The following is a 20,624-nucleotide window of genomic DNA, read 5'->3' as shown; positions in this document are numbered from 1 at the left end:
GTCTTACACGTATCGAGTAATGTCCATCTGTTCAATATTATGCTTTAATACCCTTTGCTTTTTCGCTTGGGGTACAGGAGCTTTTGCATTTTCTTGAACGTAAAACCGTCTCATTAGCATAACTGCTTCCGGTCGAAATAGTCCAGGATACGCTGGATACTTTGGATCAATAGACGGACTTTGCCATTGTTAGTATGAGATACTTTATACTTCAGTTTCAATTAGCTCTTACTCTTTGTTGATACTGAATACACTTCCACAGCCACCAAATCGATCGTTTCCACATCCAAAATAAACAGCTTCGATATGCAGCTGTTTTAGTGCTGCAGCACACATAAGACACGGCTCTACAGTAACGTAAAGCGTAGTTTCCGAAAAGACAGAAGAAGGATACTTCTCCAAAATCTCTTCAATAGCTATGATTTCTGCATGTCGTATTCCCTGTATTATTAATACTTATTCAGTAAAAGGATATGTTTATGTCAAGGCTGATACTTACGGATAGACTGCAATTCGTCTGGTTATATCCTCTACCAATCACTTCCCCCTTATATACAAAAACGCATCCAACCGGAACTTCTCGGTTCGCCAAGGACGTTTCAGCCTGAAATTAGTTCTTTCAGTTAAAATTGTTTACAAAGCTTCAAGAGTAACATACCATTTCATGAGCAAGCTTCATGTATTTTTCATGTAAAGGATCATAATGAACGGAACTTATCAGCTTTGGCTGATTTAATTCCTCTAAAAGATCCTGAAGATGTTGAATGACAAACAAAAGAGCTGATTGAATGTCTGCTCTCTGAGGAAGGATAATGTCTGCATTTTCTCGTGTCTGGGACAAGACGTTAGCTATAGTGTAATTGTGTATGTAATGGGAAGCTTACAGGATGAATAGACATCTCATACGCAGGTTTAGCATTTTGAACAAACTATTATGTTAGTTGAAATCATCAAAAACTATATCAACGTACATCGTCTAAAACTTCAGCCAAAACTTCATGGTCTCCGCAAACTCGTCGAATTACCGAACGTTCTAATCTTGTATCTCCATCAGCGTAAACAAACAACTTTGAAGTATAGGAAGGCAGTAGTTCTGGTAGTAGTAAATAATAACCTTCGGTGAAGACGACGCGATCCTTATCAGGAGAAAAGCATAATTCTTTTCCATCAGGAAGAGGAATGCGCTCATTTCCACACTGAATTGCTACTAGAGCTTCTTTATATGCTTTTATATCGTAAGAATCCAAGGAATAGCGATTCGTTTGTCCAGGATACAAGAAGGAGGACAAATGCAAAATGTGAGCTTTTGTGGACGGAGAGAGAGCTTCTAACCGGGTAAGAAGCTCGTTGCACAAACGTTTCTAAGTATATTGTTAGTAAACGTTTCTCTAATCTCAACCTGAAATTTCGAGTCTTTTTAACCAAAAGCAAATCCTACCTTTCCAGCATATGGTCCACCAGCAATTGCGATAATAATACTATCAGGTTTAGAAGCTTTCATATTATCCATTTAAGAGAAGGTTCTGACTGAATTACACCAAAATTTCAGTTATCGCGACGTAAATTTTTGTCCTAGTCTCAAATGAAATCGACAAAAACAGAAAATTTATGTTCTAATTTTATCAATCGAGTATTCCTTTGAATTCTATAAAAAAAGTGAAGAATTGTGCCAGTTGTAAACTGAGTCAACTTTTTGGAGTTGAGGATAATAACTCTTTTTTCCTCGATAATAATATAGTATTATAGATTCGCTATGCGGCTTAATATGAAAGTTTGAAGTTCGTATTGTTTTCATTTATTCTTAAGCGTAAACGATTACGTGACTTTTTATTTAAAATATTTCTAGATTTTGCAAAAAATGGCATATACCCATTTGTTCGAACTATACTGAAAAAAACATGCTTCATACGTTGTTCAAATAGTCCAAATGAGTAAATTGAAATGTACTTATTGGATAGAAATGAGAAGGAATTTGTTTAGGTAGTTAATATCTTTTTTGTCTGCATGTATGGTTTACTGACTGGCAGACGATTAGTTCAATATGCTGAAGAATAGAAGCATAGCTTCAAATAATTGTATTTGAATGTTAATGACTACCCAAGTAACAAAAGAGAGAATTGAAAATGACAATTTGCATATTAAATATAGGGCAGTATGACACTATACCCGTGTAAGATACCATTGTAAGAGATTCGATTGATTATACATAAGAAAAGAATGAAACACTTGACGAATCAAGCAGTGAAAAACAAATTACATTACATTTTTTACTCGTCCTCTTCCTCATCACCAATCTTGGGAGCGAGGTAGAAGCGAAGGTATCCAGATTCCATTTGGTACTCAACGAGCAAAGGAACTTCACTGCTCATGCACAGTGTAACACGGTTGGCCAACGGAGTAGCCTTGGTAAATTGAGCCAAATATTTCAAAGAAAATCCTAGACTAACAGCTTGGGTAAGGGAAACTTCAATACTTTGGTCGTTATCAGCAAGATCAGTATGTTGTTTAAGAGTCGTGGAACCAGCGCCAATATCACCTTTGCAACTGAAACGAACACCCTCCTTGCTAGCATGGATACGAACAGAATCACTTAAAGTCAAAAGATCGCGAATAATACGTTGGAATTCAGCAGCGGGCATAGTAACGGTAGCATCGTACTCAATATCGGGAATACCCAAGTGTTCTTGATCGATATCCATAAGCTTGACAGCGTAATCAGAAATACGGTCATTCTTTTCACTTTCAAAGACCATATTTAAAGTCTCAGGTGTATCCTCAGCCTTCAAAGTTACCAAGTCTTCATTTTGAGCGCAACGAAGAACCTTGGACAAAGCATTCAGGTTGATACCTAAAGCAATGTTGCGATCGCATCGATAAGGTTCAAAGCCGTCAGATTTGATTAACATAGAGACAAGGGCAACGTGAGAGCTATCCATAGCCTGGAGTGAAATACCATTGTCGTTACAATCGAACTAAAAAAAATGTTAGTAACCTGTTATTTTAATATATAGCCGAATATTGGATTGAAAAAACTTCTTAAGAAGCTCGAAAAGTATTTCAAACGCATTTTAATCATCTGTATAACATACGTTGGCATCAGTAACAAGTTCTTTGATGGCATCGAGGAGCTTTTTTAACAAAGCTGCCTGTTGTAATCTAGCTTCCAACATCTTTTATAGAGGAAAGCCGATTTATCCTTAAGTTAAAGGTTACAATAAGTATTGTCAAGGTTCCCCGTAGTTGGTTCAGGTTGAAAATATTTGGGGTGTACGCGTCCCCATACACGGTAGCGCGAAAGCATTTCGATACGGTTGGTTTCCTTAGAATTCATTTTGTTTTAGTATTTAAGAAGAAAACGTATTATTCATATTTAAACTGAAAAAGTTTTTTAAAAAAAAAACTTATTTTTTTTTTCTTTCACAATATTCACAAATCCATAGTACTATTTACCTATGTGTATCCAAATTCAAAACATGCTCTTCGAAATAAACTAGCGTTTTTCTATTCCTCATTTGGTTTCATATACCAAAAACAGTAGAACCTTTTCATGGGGATCAAGTGTCCTGCCTTGTGGTCCCACTTCAGCTTTTAACAGAAACAATGAAGGGCAGCGTGAAACCAATAGCAGAATTAGTTATAATTTTCCAGTAAGAATTGCTTCATAGCATCGCGATGTATTCTTCGCCTTTAGATTTTTTATGGATGACCATAAACATATCAACAAAAGGATGAAGTGCTTGAGGCAAATAAGCAATAAAGATCTTATATTAGAGGGAATGCAAACGAAAAAGTACATGTGTTGATGGAACCTTTAGACGACATTGAAAGTAGCCTGACTAACCGCAGAGAAATTCGGACACTGTAAAAAATTCAATCTAGCTGTATCTGATATTGTCTTCTTTACTGACTCTCAGAGATTTACAAGGGCCCAAAAAAAATAATTATAGACGTTTGTCTTTTGTTAAACTCATCGAGTAGTTCTACTACATTGTCACTCGTTTGGAATGATGAAGCAAACCTCCATCTGTAATCCATGTAAAGAGAAATTATATCATCTTTTATCCAATTTATTATTTTTCTTAAAGTTTTCCCTTGTTTTTACACCCTTTCTTTTCATTTATTTACCCAGTACTAAATAAAAACTACCCATAGTAAGTCACATCTCGGGTAACATGAACCGTTTATATGATATTATCATAAACTGAATATTTACATTCGTAAATCTTTTATTCATGATTGAAAGTAAATTGGCTCTATTGTAGATAATTAATTTTATAATGGAATACAGCATATACTTTGATGCTTCTTTTCGTTGAGTTACTACTTGCTGATATTTCCAGAGTCTTTCATTCAACTTCGTCCTCTTCTTCTTCTATACCAATTACTAGTAAGAATGTATGAGCTATTTGTATGTTCCTAATATTTAAAAGACCCAAGAACTTGTCCCTTGCGAATGGATTGGTTTTCAAGTCGATTTGGGTACAATTTCATATCAAATAACACATTCATAATCGAAACGGCAGCTGTAAAAGCAAAGAATTTTGTCATTGTATTAATTAAGCAACGATTTTTGTTTTTACGATGCATTCCTAGAGTGTTTACTACTGTCTATGCTAAATTATCGAACAGAATTACAGAGAATATCGTAGTATTCTACAACATTCTAGCAATAAGATAATATTCTACTATCAAGTTCTATTGCAGAATAGATGGTTCCAGCGGGTTTCTGTTATCGAATTAGCTAGTACGTTCTAGAACGTTCGTTAGATCTTGGCATAGTTATAAATACGACACCATGATGTCCGTGAACTTCACTACTGAGAACAACGATTTTAGAAATATTCTCTATTTATTCATTAAAATTACCTCTTTTTGTTATTTAATCTCCTTTTTCTTTTAGTTGCCGTTTACGAAAAAGTTTTATAAACCCTCCTTTTAATTTGTGACTAATTATTGTTCCTTTTGTTAATTAATTCTTATTAATTATGGCTGATTATCAATTTACCGATAAAGCTGCAAAGACACTTTCGGATGCTTACGGATTAGCTCAATCTTACGGACATTCCCAACTGTCAACTGTTCATCTCGCAGCTGTCTTATTATCTGAAGCAGATGCAAACGGATCATCACTTTTACGGACCATTGTCGAGAAAGCCGGTGGTGATGGTCAAAAGTTTGAACGCAGTGTTACAAGTCGACTTGTCCGTTTGCCTGCACAAGATCCTCCACCGGAACAGATTTCCTTAGCTCCAGAAACCGCAAAGCTATTACGAAACGCACATGAACTTCAAAAAACCCAAAAGGATTCCTATATCGCTCAAGATCACTTTATTGCTGCCTTCATCAAGGACGATATTATCAAATCGCTTTTAACTGACGTTGGTGTCACTCCGAAATCATTTGAGTTTGCTGTGAACAATGTTCGCGGAAACAAGAGAGTTGACTCGAAAAATGCTGAAGAAGGATTTGATGCCTTGAATAAATATACCATTGATTTGACCGAACTCGCTCGTAATGGTCAATTGGATCCCGTTATCGGTCGTGAAGATGAGATCCGCCGCGCAATTCGTGTTCTTTCACGTAGAACCAAAAATAACCCAGTCTTGATTGGTGAGCCAGGTGTCGGTAAGACGTCTATCGCTGAAGGCCTTGCTCGTCGTATCATTGATTCAGACGTTCCTGCCAATTTGGCTTCTTGTAAGCTCCTTAGTCTTGACGTTGGTAGCTTGGTTGCTGGGTCCAAGTTTCGCGGTGAATTTGAGGAAAGAGTTAAGGCTGTCTTGAAAGAAATTGAAGACAGCGAAACTCCCATTATTCTCTTCGTTGATGAAATGCATCTCCTAATGGGTGCTGGCAGTGGTGAAGGCAGTATGGATGCTGCTAACCTTTTGAAGCCTATGCTTGCCCGTGGTAAATTGCATTGCATTGGTGCAACAACCTTGGGTGAATATAAGAAGTATATCGAAAAAGATGCTGCCTTTGAACGTAGATTTCAAATCATTTTGGTCAAGGAGCCTTCCATTGAAGACACCATCTCCATTCTTCGTGGATTAAAGGAGAAATATGAGGTTCATCACGGTGTTACCATTTCCGATCGTGCTCTTGTTTCCTCTGCTCATCTCGCTTCGCGCTACCTGACTGCTCGTCGTCTTCCTGACTCTGCTATTGACCTTGTGGACGAAGCAGCAGCAGCTGTCCGTGTTACTCGTGAGTCTCAACCAGAGGTTCTTGACAACCTTGAGCGTAAGCTTCGTCAACTTCGAGTTGAGATTCGTGCTTTAGAACGTGAGAAGGATGAAGCTTCCCGTGAACGTCTTAAGGCCGCTCGTAAGGAAGCCGCTGATGTGGAGGAAGAGACACGCCCGATTCGCGAAAAATATGAGCTTGAGAAGTCTCGAGGTAGCGATCTTCAAGATGCCAAACGTCGCCTTGATGAGCTTAAAGCTAAGGCAGCTGATGCAGAGCGCCGTAACGATTTTACACTAGCAGCTGACTTGAAATATTACGGTATTCCTGATCTCCAAAAGCGCATTGAATTTTTGGAGCAACAAAAGAGAGCTGCTGATGCAGATGCTATGGCTAATGCTCAACCTGGATCCGAGCCTTTGTTGATTGATGTTGTTGGACCTGATCAAATCAACGAAATTGTTGCCCGCTGGACTGGTATCCCTGTTACCAGACTCAAGACAACTGAAAAGGAACGTCTTTTGAAAATGGAGCGCGTCTTGGGTAAACAAGTTATTGGTCAGAAGGAGGCTGTTTCGGCAGTTGCCAATGCTATTCGTTTGTCCCGCGCTGGTTTGTCTGATCCTAACCAGCCTATAGCTTCATTTTTGTTTTGTGGTCCTTCGGGTACTGGTAAAACATTGCTTACGAAAGCATTGGCTGGATTTTTGTTTGATGATGAAAATGCCATGATTCGTATTGACATGTCAGAATATATGGAGAAGCATTCCGTTTCCAGATTAATTGGTGCTCCACCCGGTTATGTTGGTCACGAAGCTGGAGGTCAATTGACTGAGCAACTTCGCCGTCGTCCTTACTCCGTCATTTTGTTTGACGAAGTAGAAAAAGCTGCTCCCGATGTTCTAACTGTCCTTTTACAAGTTCTAGATGAAGGTAGAATTACTAGTGGCCAAGGACAAGTTGTGGATGCAAAGAATTCTGTCATTATCATGACCTCTAACTTAGGAGCCGAATATTTGACTACTGACCAGGAAGACGATACCGGTAAGATTGATGCCACGGCTCGTGAAATGGTGTTGAACACGATTCGCGGATTCTTCCGACCCGAATTTTTGAATCGTATCTCCTCTACTGTGATATTTAATCGTCTTCGTCGTACCGATATTCGTAGTATCGTCAATAACAGGGTGATGGAAGTGCAAAAGAGATTGCAAAGTAACCATCGTGCTATTGAGATTGATGTTAGCGAGGAAGCCAAGGATTTATTGGGCAGTGCTGGTTACTCTCCTGCGTACGGCGCTCGTCCGTTGAACCGTGTCATCCAGAACCAAGTCTTGAATCCTATGGCTGTCCTTATTTTGAACGGTCAATTGCGCGACAAAGAAGTGGCACATGTTATAGCTAAGGATGGCAAGATTATTGTATTGCCGAATCACGAATCACCAACTGATGCTTCAGTAGATGTTGACATGGATGATATGGATGAAGTTGATGAAGAATTGGAGTAAATCTTTTAAGAATCTTGCCCTGTAAACCATGTTTTGACTTAATAATGATTATGATTAATTCTATATGAATGTTAGATTAGTAAAATACCAGTCAGAGTTTCTTAGACAAACGAAATAAGTTTTGATTTTTTTTCCTATCAGTCATACTTTGTAATTAATAGATGGATTCGTCAAAAATAGTGAATTCAGTTCTCCATATTAGTTTGAGTACTTTAAAAGTAAATTAAACAAATATTTATAATTTTGCGTTTACTATATTTTTTACAACTAGAAGCTAAAAAGTAATTTTATATATATATTATTTTTTTTTGATTATCGATACTAGTGACATGTATTACATATGTGCACACTTACTCATATATATCTCACTGAAGAATCAGTTCTGTGTTTCCACGATTGTAAAATAAATTAGTATAAGGGATTTTGACGAATATTTCTGCAATTCTTAAACGAATGTTATAAATTAAAAAAATTGAGGAATATTACTTAAGACCATTTGCTTTCTGTTTTCCTAGCTTTTATTCTGTTGAATTGTTCCTCCCGATGAGTTTCTCGCCTGTAGAAGATTTGCATTCTACTCCAAAAGAAGTCAATTCTGAAGGTAAAGATGATATAGAGACATCGAGTACATCTAGTATTTCTTCAAGTGCTAGTCTTTTGGTGGATATTATGTGTGGCAGCAAAGACGCTGAAGACTCTGAAGCTGAATCCGATGAATGGGACCGGCCTGGTAAGTAATACGATTGTAGGACATTGAATCCTCTTATACAGTCCGTTTACACATCTAAGCATGTTGCAGGAGATGAATTTGCGGTAGTGACTCTCAACTTCATTGCTGTAACATTCATGTTGATGGGCCCCAATTTGCTTAGTAGTTAAAATTGCTAAGCAATTTTTGCTAACTGCAAACAGTAATAGATGATCACGAAGTAATTAAGCAGCGTGAAGAGATACTTAAGTCTCTTCGTATTTTAGGTAAGAGAAATGACAAGAGAACGCAGCAGTTAACTCACGCATCTTAGGATACCCTGCTTTTTTGCAAAAACATGTCGTTGAACAACAAATACCTATTCGGTTGATTTTAAAGAAATTGGGTATATCACTGGTATGTCTGCTGCTTATATGTACAAATTTACTAACCGATTATTAGCCTACTGCGTTGGATGAATTTGAAGATTTAGAGTATGTTAAAAAAGCGAGTATACTTCTACAATGATAGGAGCTAATAAAAACATTATAGTCTCCTTCCCTTGTTAAAGGAGGTTTTAAGACGAGAAGCATCACGTCGATTGAAGCTACCACAGTACAATACTATTGATGATGTGATTGAACAATTACACAAAGCAAAGAATATCGTTGTTTTAGTAGGAGCAGGTATCAGCACAAGCTTAGGGATATTGGATTTCCGGTCGGATAACGGATTTTATTCTAGACTTGCTCAGCACGGCTTGTCCGAGCCATCTGAAATGTTTGATATCCATACGTTTAGAGAAGAACCGGGAATCTTTTATACTTTTGCCAAAGAATTGCTACCTGAAACTCAACATTATTCGCCATCGCATGCTTTCATTCGTTTACTAGAACAAAAAAACAAACTCTCCACCTTGTTTACACAAAATATAGACAATCTGGAAAGAGAAACTGGGCTTACTGATGAGAAAGTAATTCAATGTCACGGTAAGTTTAACTGCGTTTTGACTAAATTTCTAATTAATCAGGATCTTTTGCTACTGCTACCTGTATTCAATGCAAGCATAAGGTTGAGGGTTCTTTGTTGTATGATGATATTCGAAACCAAAAAATTTCTTACTGTACCGAATGCAACCAGAGACCCGTTAAGAAAAGGAAACTGACAAGTTCAAGTGATCGTGCGTTTTCAGACAGCAATGAAGATGTAAAGGAGGAAGAGGAAGAAGCAGATACTGCTCAGGCCGGAGTGATGAAACCCGACATCACATTTTTCGGAGAAGCCTTACCTGATCAATTTTTTGAAAAAGTAGGAAGCGGTGACTTGGAAAAAACTGACCTCCTCATTTGCATCGGTACATCATTAAAGGTAGCACCGGTTTCTGAATTAATCAGCTTAGTCCCAGCATCAACTCCCCAATTATACATCTCAAGGACACCAGTTCGTCATACTCAGTTTGATGTAAATTTCATTAGTCCATTCTGCGATTGGGTAATTGTAGAATTATGCAAACGAGCTGGATGGTTGGAAGATTTAGAGAAACTTTGCAATGAGCCTAAGTGTCACACGGGAGCCAAGAACAGAGCATGGAATACAGCCCTGGATATACAATTTGAAGAACCTTCCACCTATTACATCAAAAGTAAAGCTGAAACGGAAGCTTTACGCGAAGAAAGTGAAAATGTACCAGGAGATATAGAGGACGTTAAAAAATATGAAGATAGTATAGAATCTGATACAACCAAAACTGTTTAATAAAACGAACATATTTATTCAGGGTTGATTATAGAATAAAGGTTTATTTACTAATTCACATAGACTGCATTCTCAGCATCTAGCTTGAAAATGAAAAAGGAAACACATGACATATTAACTATTATAACAAAACATAACATTAGAAATAATTAGACTTAGTATAACTCGGTGGCACAAGACTACGCCCATTTTCCAAGTAGGGCCATAAGAGCAGTTCCGGCCATTGCACAAAACAGAAGAAAGCTTAGTTTCAACCAGTTGCGCTCTCTATTAGGATCGAAAAGAAAATCTTGAGCTAATAATTCAACCAAACCAGCATAAATAAGGATACCTGAAGAGATTGCATCCAACACACCTTGAGTAGCATAAGTACCATGACTAAGAGGATTCCAGTGTTCGCGAGCACCCAAACCTGCAGCCATACCGATAGGAGTAAACAAAGCATAAGTTCCTCCCATAATCCATGGTTGAATATTAAAGCCTTTAGACCAAGCCATACTTGAAAGACGAGCACCCAAACCTGTTCCCTCAAACGCCTGATGAAACACTACAACAGGAAATAAAGTTCTGAATTCTTCACCCGATATAGCTGTAGTCAAACCAATAATTACACTATGTAGAATGATACCGGATTCTAAGACAAGAAAAGCCCCGATTTGCTGATAAAGTAAGGATTTCCTAGATTCTTCAATGGAGACCAAATCACTGTTCTCAGTGTTAGAAACGGACTTTAGCTTGATTTCTTCGATATCTTTCGGACTTCCTGGACGGTTTTCTATGTCATCTTGACAGTGGTCATGGGAATGGATACCAAAAGCGCCTTCTTCTTCATGATTATGGCTGTGCGTACCTAAGTTGGGGTTATGACAATGAGACATGCCGTACTTCCATTCGACGAATCGAGAAAGTACGACTTCAATGAAAAACATGAACCAGCACGAAATGAGACATATACCAGGGGCCCAATCGTAACCCCCAAAAAGGTCCGCTAAACAGGGATCGTATAATTTGTTGCAAGCAGGAGCTAGAAGATGAATAAAAGCGGTAGCCAAAATGACACCAGATCCGAAATAACGACAAAACAAGTAAAAGTAGGTTATAACAAGATTTGCCTGGTCATGCATAAAGTGTGACAAAGCAAGAGGCAGCCAAACCCCAATTAAAGAAGTGAACAAAATAACAAAAATGGCACCAATCCGGACACCCATATGACCATACTCTTCAAACGCGTTACCATCACCCGAGCATTGTACGGGGCCTCCATCTCGTTTGTAGGTAATGAATTGGTCATCTCTTTTATAAAAGAGGAACCGAAGCATTTGGTTTGAGTTTTCAGACTGAAATTCAGCAGCAGCGTTTTTTAAAGTAGCCGCAAAATTTGACATATTGAAGGAGAAATAGTCTAAGAAAGAAAAAGGTATTAAAAGAAACAGAAATGGGAAGAGGATCAAAATGATTAAAAGTATTAGAAGAGGGAGCACAATAATTGCAGTTGAAAGCCAAGCTCTTTCAAATGAACAACTTTTTGTTAATTAAAATGACAAAAGCAAAAGTTCAACAGAGAAGGACAAGTTGTAATTCGAATCTCATGAATTTCTTTCGTTGATGATCAATCGTAGCTAATCGAAGAAAAGAGCAAAATGCGAAGGAAGTAATGATATTCTTTTATCCTTTTTTTATCAGAAAAAGAATCCTCGTACAGAGAAATACGCTTTTCTTACAATATCACAAAGGATTTACCAATGTTCTTTACAGAACAGAAGCAGATCAGGAGTTCCGGAGCAGAATGACTGAACCCGGCTTTTTTAGCAATTAAAACACTAAAAAAGACAAGAATTAACGGGAAATAAATCAACTCTTTCTTGAATTATTATGGAGATCCCACTTGGATGTACAGAAGTTCTTTCAACTTGTGATATTGGAAAATTCATTGCAGATCGTTCTCTTATATAGGATTGACGAGACTGTTTTTTTCTTACGGTGATCTACGCCGATCAGCCGAAATTGATAGTCTAATGGAATGAAAATCAGCTCCAGCAGGTAACAACTTGGCGTGAAACGAAAATCTTTGGCTAAAAACAGCGCATGTTTACTTTCTAAAAAGGTGCTCCAAGAGTGATCTGCAATTTTGAACAAGATGTTATTCTTTGATGGAACATGAATCTCTTGCAAGCTTTAGTTGAGACAATTAAAATTAGTATTCGTTACTAAGAAATTTGTTCAAATAACCTCTCAAATAATTTATTTCAACAACCTAAGATATGAGCAATTTTGTTAAAATGTGCGTAGGTAACAGCAACATGACAGATCTTCGTTTACTTTTGTTGATCTGATTGGAGATCAATGCAAATCTTTTTATGATCAACTACTTAACAGTTTTTTCCGACTGTTGTTCCGTGATCTATGTTGATCGATAACGTCGTAATCGTGACTATCATTTATGCTCGTCGTGATGATCTCCCTTAAAGTATCGGTTTAACGAGCTTTTGCTTGATTTTCCTTTAATGATCTACGTGATCGACGGATTTTCTTGTGTTTGGTGTCATCCTCTGTAAGACGGATTCATCTAGGCGGCAGATCTTTGTTTGGCAATTATAGAACCCATTGTGAATGCGCTATACATATCTCTTATTGCTCTAAAATTATGTAGTATAATGAAGTAAGAATGATTTTGAAAATTTGTAGTTCTTTCTTATTTTGACTAATTAACACTCCTGGACATTGCCATAGTGTGCTTCCTAAAACTGTAGTATTGCTTTGCAAAAGACTTCAGACATCCATTGGATTCACTGTTCATCCATGCAACGTATATCTTTCTTTTTTTTCTTCTATTTATTCAATAGAAGTGTACCTACATCACCAACTAGGCTTGATGCAGATCTTACTCGTTAGCATTAATCTTCCTAAATACCTTTCAATGAATTTCATTGTGTTCATAAACGATAACATTATTCTTAATCATTTTCATGAAGTTTTCATGTAAAACATGGTTTTTTTTTATAAACTCATAGTTAATTGGGCTGCAACACCGTCAATTGGATATAGTAATTCTTAATTACAACAACAGATAACTTTTCATTAGGAAAGGTCACACTTATTGATCAAGGACGACTCAAATTTTCTCGTCGAAAAAATAGTAGATACCCTGCACTAACGATTACTTGCGACAGTAAACAGATCCAAAATGGAGCGCTTTTAAAGATTCTCATTCCATCTTCAAATTGCCAAGATGTAAAATCCAAAAAAACAGATGATGGTCCAAGTCGATTAGGAGCTGTTGCTCTGGCTATCATCGAAGTAATTGTACCCACGGTTTGTCCAACCATTAAGGTAGTTGCCAAATGTCTTCGTGTCAAGGTTTGCAAAAGTATCATTCCTATACCTACTCCTTGTATGCAATCTAGCACTCCTAGCCAAAGCCATAAGATACGACCAACAATGGGACTGGCAGAACCACACCACGGAAGATAAACGCCCATATTGCTGGTTCCCCACATCATCTGTAACCATCGTGGTGATCCTAGTCCTATCCCGAAAACTGGTAAGAGCCATGTATGAGTTCTAGATTTCCATCCCAGCAATATCATAGTCGACAGCCACAACATCGCGAAAAAGAAAAACGAAAAAGTTAAGATTTTCCAAGGTGAAAGTATCGAACTTCCCCATAAGTATTTCCACGAACGACCATATAAAGTTGATAACCAGTAATTTTGCACTATAGTTGCAACTATAAACCATAATACAAGTTTTCTTCTTAGTAATGCTGAATAAAACGCTGGAATATTCCCAGGACTTTGCCAATAGTACTCGGGCAACCCAAAAATAAGTAACACAGCACATATTAACATCAGCATGGCTAAGGGCCACGCAACTGCCGCTACTGCTCCTAAAGGATAAAATTCGTGAGGGAAAAGCCGATGGTCTTGAAGTAATCGATCAATTTTCGAACCCCAGTACCAAAGACAGCTTGCCCATATCTGCTGTAATCCTTGAACGATACATGCACGTATAATCCAAGCTATCACGCTTGCTCCACCCTCGTCTCCAAAATTTAAAGAAAAGTACAAAGAACCACTAGCAGAGGCAACACCATATATCCATCCCGCTAAATAACTGATCCATATGCGAGATGTTGTACTCGTTTGAATAAAAGAAGATACTCCAATGAGCGTAAAAGCCAGGAAGTATAACACGAATGGCAATGTCAAACACACGATGTTTGGTAACTTTCGATATATATACCACCAGCCAACGGATGAAACTGCAAATATACTACCAACGATATATAACTGTTCGGCATACTGTGCCGAAGATCCTGACAGAAGTATCAGTTGGTAAGAGCTAGCAGCTAAAATCTGCCCGAAAGAAAGAATAATCGAATAGACCGGCCACTCGCCGAATCTTCGCTGCATAAAATATTTAATTCTTGACGTTTGCCTTTTGGAAGAGTCAATAGAAGAACCTTCTTCATCAATAAGCTTTTGATCATAGATATTGTCCAGCATAGTTGAAACTTTGTTAAACGAATCATTCATTAATAGTTGTTTGTCTTCATAGTCAAGGAGCATATTTGGTCGCTCAATTCCAAATCTCAGATTTCGAATACCATCAAACCATTCTTTTTTCATCTTTGTGATAAATGCCTCAATACAGAGGTCATCCTTAGAGTTTTTTGGAGTAAGATCTTTTAGGCATTGGATAAAATACTCAAGTGCTTTACCATTGTGATCCGTAAAGTCATCATCCGTTTTTGTTAAGGCAAACTCTTTGTTCCCACTGAGTGTAAGGACGGAAGCTAAACTTAACTGAGATTCATTTTGCTTTTTAAAGCATTCGTTGGGTAAAATACCTGATTGATGCACATCCTCTGATGAAACATTGCATAACAAGTCTTCGTTTCCTTCACAACACTGACAAAATGAGTTATTACTGTTTGAAACATCGTGTTCACAAGTATCGCGTAACTCTGGGGGAGTACTATATTCAGATATTACCCTCACGGATGGCTCATATGAATGCTCCGAAGTTTCAGAATTTTCTCCAACTTCGCTATTATTAGTTTTAGAAAGTCCGATGAGAAATTCATTGTTTGAATTTGCCTGGTGCCCAGGTCCTCGTCTGGAACCCAAGGAATACATTCTATTCAGCTCGGATTGATTATTGAGAGAAGAAGACAGACAATCTTCATCGTTCACTTGGTCCAAAACACTTTCGTTATTAGATACACGTAAACTCGATAGATTTTTCTGCAAAGGAAAAACGAAACGGGAGCCAAACTTCACAGTCTTCTCTGAATCTTTTCTATACTTTCTACTCATTCTCACGCTGTTTTTCATTAGATGATCCAGTTTTGAAGTCCATTCTAAAACAGGAAACCTTTGACGAGCGGATTGAACACGCAAACGAGCTCGTTGCAGTTCTGACGAACTTAGCGCTTTTCGACAAGCTTCCTCAAATTGCTGAATTGTATGAGATGTGGTGTTTGATTCTACGGAATACCACCAACCCGGCATCTGGCCTAAACCACCTACTCGCGCTCCAATTCCTAAAGCACCTTTTCTGCCAAATTCAACAGCGACCAATCCAAAAGGCTCATCTCTTGAAGGAATTAGAACAAAATCTGCTCCACTGAATATACAGGGAGGTAAATGCGTAAATTCTGGTCTCGAATACACCCGTCCTGGATACTTTTTCATTAAAAAATCGAGCTTCTCGGCAGCAAACTTTCCATATAAGTCTATAATCGGACCAATTGTAATCAGCTGAACATTATAATCTTCGAGAAGAATTGGAGCTATATCAGCAATTAAATCAATTCCTTTCTGCATAGACCATCTGCCTACGAAAACTAACAAATCAGCAGTTTCATCAATTTCAAGTCCAGTCCAAGTTTGTGCTTCCTTTTTCTGTTTCTTTTTTTGTTCAATAGCTTTTTCATCTGTTTCCGTAGGTTCAGAAACTTCACTCCGAGGCTCTATACTAGCTGTATCGGCAGGATCGGGATTGGGGAGTTTTCCAATTTTTTTCAGACCCCAAAAAATTGGGTACCTGTCTCTAGACCGTTTGCCATACTTACTTGAAACACCCACTACGCCATAGCCGTTTTGATGTATTCGAATATAGGAAACACCAGCATGTAATAAATTAAAAACATTTCCAAATTGCACATAATTTGTACAAACTTTTGTAGATATATTATACACGGCACAGACTTCCGATTTTTCTTCTGGCGTTCGGAGAGGCCATAGACCTTGAAATTCTGCATTATGTAAAGACATAACACAAGGAATTATGTTCGGAAGTAGGTATAGAGGCGCTAAGGCACCATGGTAATCATTTATATGGTATAAGTCAATAGGGTATCTTTTAGCAATCCCAGCAATGCATTGGTTCCAGGCCGAATAGAAAATAGCCGAACTCAAGTCATCCATGCGAGGTGGGTAAGGTTCAGAAGTGGTTTGCTTCCTAAAAACAGGAGCCTCTAATAGTAAATAAGTGATATTAGATAGATAATGAATATAAACTTTAACCTGGTAGATCTGGTCCAAGACAACGACTTCTAAAGGTTCGACTTCTTCCTGGACAGGATACTCAACATTTCCGACGCAAGGAACAACCCACAATAAATCATGATGCTGTAAATGCTTTCCCATAAGCTCCGCCATCACTCCCAAACCTCCTATTTTAATTTTGATTTGCCAGTCGGGGATGTTGTATTCCAGTGTTGCAACTAAAGTCAATAATCTTCCTTTAGCAGAATCAGTTTTATGAAATGTATCCATTTCAAGAGATGAAGGTTGTTGGAGTTGATCATATTTTCTAAAAGGTTTAAAAAATTTTCCTTTCCAAACAGTCTTGAGCTGTTCGCCATCATTAAGTCGAACCTTATAAAAATAACTTTTAAACCCCCAAACAGTTAGTATTGCTGATAACAGAGGGGTTGTTGCAAAAGTAACAAAAAATATAATGGAAACAGTTGATGATCCCTTAGGGAGAAACTTGAAGGATCTGTTTAGATCATCAACAACTACTTCCCAGGACAAATAAGACTTTGGAGGAGGAGTTTGAATTAAAACCACAGATTCCTTAAGTTCGGAAGGCGGAAGGCGTGAAAGAACAGAACTATTTCCATTAGAGCCATAAACTCTTTTTTGATCAGGCCTTCCATATTCATCAACATTGTAAACATTAAATTGCAATTTTGAAGGAAATATCTCACTGATTATGGATTTCCTCCATGTAAAATCATCATTGAATTTTAGTTTATTAGGGATACCTGCATCGAAACCCCATTCATTGTATGGACCGTTCATATAAAGGTGCGGAAACGATCCAAGCTTACCTATACTCCCTTCTTGAATATGATTTGGCGATGCTGTAATGCGATTCCAATACTGTACTGAGACGTGATGGCCAACCCAAGTTTTTCTAGAAATATTTCTTGCAAAAAGGGTGCATTCTGTAAACGAACCTTGATAATGCTCCCATTCAGACCAACTAAGGCCAAAATCAAAAGAATATCGGAATAAATCAGCACCCGCTGCCTTATGCTTGATGTATAATTTATCGTTTTCTTCAATTAGCAGATCAGGAACTCTAGTAGCATTTTGGAAAACCATTGGATTATCGTGTTTCCCGAATCGGAGTGTAATACGATAAAGAGAATCGCTCTTAGTTAGATGATTGCTAGTCTGCACCTCTGGAAGAACAATTTGATGGACACCATCATCTATATTTTTTAGTAACCCGGACCATTCAAATTTTGCAGTCGGGTATCCAAAGTAATACTCATTATTCGATTGATTAACTCTCTGACAAACAACTGAATCCTTGTCAAGCTCCATACTAGTTCCTGTTTCTGTTTTAGAAATAAATGACAGCTTTCTACTAATTTCATCACAGTCCATCTCCTCTGAAAACATAATTTGAAACTTTTGTTGACCATTCTCATTTAGCAATCTAGCATCATGGGCAGGGCTGAACGATGTAACACGTGGAAGGTAATCTATGAATTGTTCTTTGGGAACAAAAATTTTGTAGCCCCATGCAGGAAGAGTAAGTTTGGGAATACAACCAAGATAAGACTTGTACTCACTTGAAAACGTACTTGATTCACGAAGGACATACTCTTCATATGGAAAAATAATATTCTTAACAGTAATGCCTTCTTGGAAAGGAGATACGATGGCGTTTAAAGAAGAACAAGGGAACTCAAGCGTCACAGATTTATTTTCATTGCTGTACAAAAACCATAAATCACCAGTCCACGTATTATCTTGCTTATAGTCCGCTGGATTTTGAAGAGGTTCAAGAAATCCTCTTACAATGTTCCAAACACCAATTTCGGTTGGGATTGACCCGCTATTTGGAAGTTGTAAATAGCTAGTCCAATTGGAAATTTTTTTTGACTTCCATCCATCTTTAACTGCAGGATAATGATTGCGAATTTGATTATAGATTTTAAGCATTTGCAACTCAGGTTTCGCAAAATCAAAGTGGTCCAAAGTGTTCCAGTCGTCTTTACAGCCATCCAGAGCCTTAGTAAAGGGCATATTGGGGTATTGATCAGAAAGTAACGTATAACAGCCATGAATCTTCCAGGCAGGTGATGAAGGCATGGCTTGTCTACCGTACAGATAATTGTCTGCAGTATTATCTAATACGTAGAGCCCTTGCTCGTCTCCGTAATAAATCGAAGGAATCCCCGGAAACAAAAAATATGTAACCATTGTTCCCAACAACAGGCGCTCTACACCATCATAAATAGCGGGCCATCTAAAAACATCATGATTGGTAACGCCCAACAAATGACGGGGATCAATTCTTTTGGTATTGGGATTATAAAAATCCTCATTGATGGCCATCTGATTCCAGAGGTCTGTGAACTCGACAGGAAGATCATAAGGAACTCGCAAATCACCATCCATTTGTAAAAATCTTGTTAACGCCCGATATACAGAATAGTGGAATGCAGAGGCATCAAGGGCATTTAGCCCAGGATCCCGCAGATAATTTTCTTTGATTAACTCTGACTTGTTTAAGGAAGACCAGAGCGAAGCGGGTCTTTGATCAGGTTGTCGTCCCTGTCCGTAATAAATAGATCCATAACTGGATGAGCCTGTAACCTCGCCTGGAATGAAGAAATTCTTTTTATTATATTTTCCGGCACATTCACGAACAGAAGCAGCCCATGAAGCAAGAAAATCAACAGTGATTTGCGTGGCTTTATCAATACGGAATCCATCAATATCCAGAGACGAAATCACTAAACAGGCAAATCGTTTGAGTTTTTCAGAAACAGACGGTTTCCAATCTCTTAAGCGATCTTGAACAGATGCAAACTTGGAGAGCTGACGTTGCCAGTCGGGATGCGTACCAAAAGCTTCTGTATCGCCATATTGGTTAAAGTCTGAATCATAACAGCCAACATAATCAATTACTACGGGGGCACCATCTTCACCCCAAAATCTAGGGAGTTCGCAGTCTGGATCGTATTCATTGGAGAAATCCCAATCAGGGTAATATTGTGCGTCCTTCCAAACCGCTTCATGCTCAAATAACGAAAAAGGAGTTGTAGTATTTAAATATTTCTTAAATCCAACCAAATCACCTAACGTAGCCACTGTCAAATCCAAAATCAGATATAATCCCCTTCTATGGATTTCTTCTATAGTATCTCTCCATTGCTCAATAGTACCTGAATGATGATCGAGGACTGTGAAGTCTAGTGGTGAGTACTGATCAGCACCCCAAGGTTGATTTAGGAACGGTGTACCAGCGATATAGATAACCTTAAATGTTAGCGACTCTTTTGTTTACAGTAAACAGTGCTTACCTTTATACCAATTGAAATTAAATAATCCAGTGAATCTTTCAATCCAACGATGTCTCCACCGCTTCTGAATCCTGTTTCGCGTATATCGTACTCATAAACTGTGTTGTTGGCTTCATTGTTTGTTGGATCCCCATCTTTCCATTTGTCTAAGATAATGGTGTAAAACGGCACTCTCCAGTCGTCCGGGCTAGGGTGGTAGCTATGGTTTTCCCATTCTCCCCAGTAATCCAAAGGATGTACGGCTTCACGATTTTGATTTAAATTCCATGGGATCTCACGTTCATCATACCGAGCAGCAAATGTTTTATAAACAGTTAATAAGAGAAGCAACACTGCTATCTTCATTGCAATGTTGAGTCGAAAGCTCATTCTAATATATTTGTAACCCAGAATGCGGGTACTTTTATATTCGCAATTCGGAGGATAAATAATCAGAGTAAGAGTTCCAATTCTATTTATTGTTATAAACTTCCCAGTTTCCAATTGGAATTGATATGGAGGTTTCAGTGATAGTAGGCAGTATGCAAAGGATATGTTTTGATATAGCTACTGTAAACAAACATTAGGAAAATTGGATTTACTGTATACATGGAATTCTATGAGAATCCAATTTTAATTATACAAATTAATTTTTATCAACTTATAAAACCGA

General features: G+C 37.9%; 6 protein-coding genes across 6 annotated transcripts; 2 read left to right on the top strand and 4 right to left on the bottom strand.

The window, feature by feature from the left end:
- Positions 1–3: 3 nt before the first annotated feature.
- On the bottom strand, positions 4–1,501 carry SOCG_01290 (tRNA specific adenosine deaminase subunit Tad2; the record flags this gene model as incomplete). Its single annotated transcript, XM_013164245.1, has 7 exons — positions 4–178; positions 233–441; positions 500–604; positions 659–832; positions 885–929; positions 972–1,361; positions 1,439–1,501. 7 exons carry the CDS (start codon positions 1,499–1,501, stop codon positions 4–6), a joined length of 1,161 nt encoding a protein of 386 aa, XP_013019699.1.
- A 541-nt stretch (positions 1,502–2,042) lies between these two features.
- Positions 2,043–3,276, bottom strand: SOCG_01289 (PCNA protein). Its single transcript, XM_013164244.1, has 2 exons — positions 3,090–3,276; positions 2,043–2,972 (listed from the first exon to the last, which is right to left on the bottom strand). Exons 1-2 carry the CDS (start codon positions 3,168–3,170, stop codon positions 2,268–2,270), a joined length of 786 nt encoding a protein of 261 aa, XP_013019698.1. The 5' UTR covers positions 3,171–3,276; the 3' UTR covers positions 2,043–2,267.
- Positions 3,277–4,779: 1,503 nt separating this feature from the next.
- SOCG_01288 (hsp104-like protein) lies at positions 4,780–7,890 on the top strand. Its single transcript, XM_013164243.1, has one exon. It carries the CDS (start codon positions 4,986–4,988, stop codon positions 7,692–7,694), a length of 2,709 nt encoding a protein of 902 aa, XP_013019697.1. The 5' UTR covers positions 4,780–4,985; the 3' UTR covers positions 7,695–7,890.
- Positions 7,891–7,935: 45 nt separating this feature from the next.
- On the top strand, positions 7,936–10,147 carry SOCG_01287 (Sir2 family histone deacetylase Sir2). The gene is made up of 6 exons (XM_013164242.1): positions 7,936–8,424; positions 8,607–8,669; positions 8,717–8,799; positions 8,845–8,876; positions 8,935–9,371; positions 9,413–10,147. Exons 1-6 carry the CDS (start codon positions 8,238–8,240, stop codon positions 10,135–10,137), a joined length of 1,527 nt encoding a protein of 508 aa, XP_013019696.1. The 5' UTR covers positions 7,936–8,237; the 3' UTR covers positions 10,138–10,147.
- SOCG_01286 (ZIP zinc transporter Zrt1) lies at positions 10,126–12,064 on the bottom strand. The gene has a single exon (XM_013164241.1). The coding sequence runs from the start codon at positions 11,520–11,522 to the stop codon at positions 10,317–10,319; it is 1,206 nt and encodes a 401-aa protein (XP_013019695.1). The 5' UTR covers positions 11,523–12,064; the 3' UTR covers positions 10,126–10,316.
- A 686-nt stretch (positions 12,065–12,750) lies between these two features.
- Positions 12,751–20,492, bottom strand: SOCG_01285 (alpha-1,3-glucan synthase Mok13). Its single transcript, XM_013164240.1, has 2 exons — positions 19,973–20,492; positions 12,751–19,928 (listed from the first exon to the last, which is right to left on the bottom strand). The coding sequence occupies exons 1-2, from the start codon at positions 20,339–20,341 to the stop codon at positions 13,239–13,241; spliced, it is 7,059 nt and encodes a 2,352-aa protein (XP_013019694.1). The 5' UTR covers positions 20,342–20,492; the 3' UTR covers positions 12,751–13,238.
- Between the last annotated feature and the right edge of the window lie 132 nt (positions 20,493–20,624).

Source organism: Schizosaccharomyces octosporus (genome assembly GCF_000150505.1).
Source record: "Schizosaccharomyces octosporus yFS286 unplaced genomic scaffold supercont6.3, whole genome shotgun sequence".
NCBI lineage: Eukaryota > Fungi > Ascomycota > Schizosaccharomycetes > Schizosaccharomycetales > Schizosaccharomycetaceae > Schizosaccharomyces > Schizosaccharomyces octosporus.
Note: the sequence above shows the minus strand (reverse complement) of the source record. Positions and strands in the feature narration are given on the sequence as shown.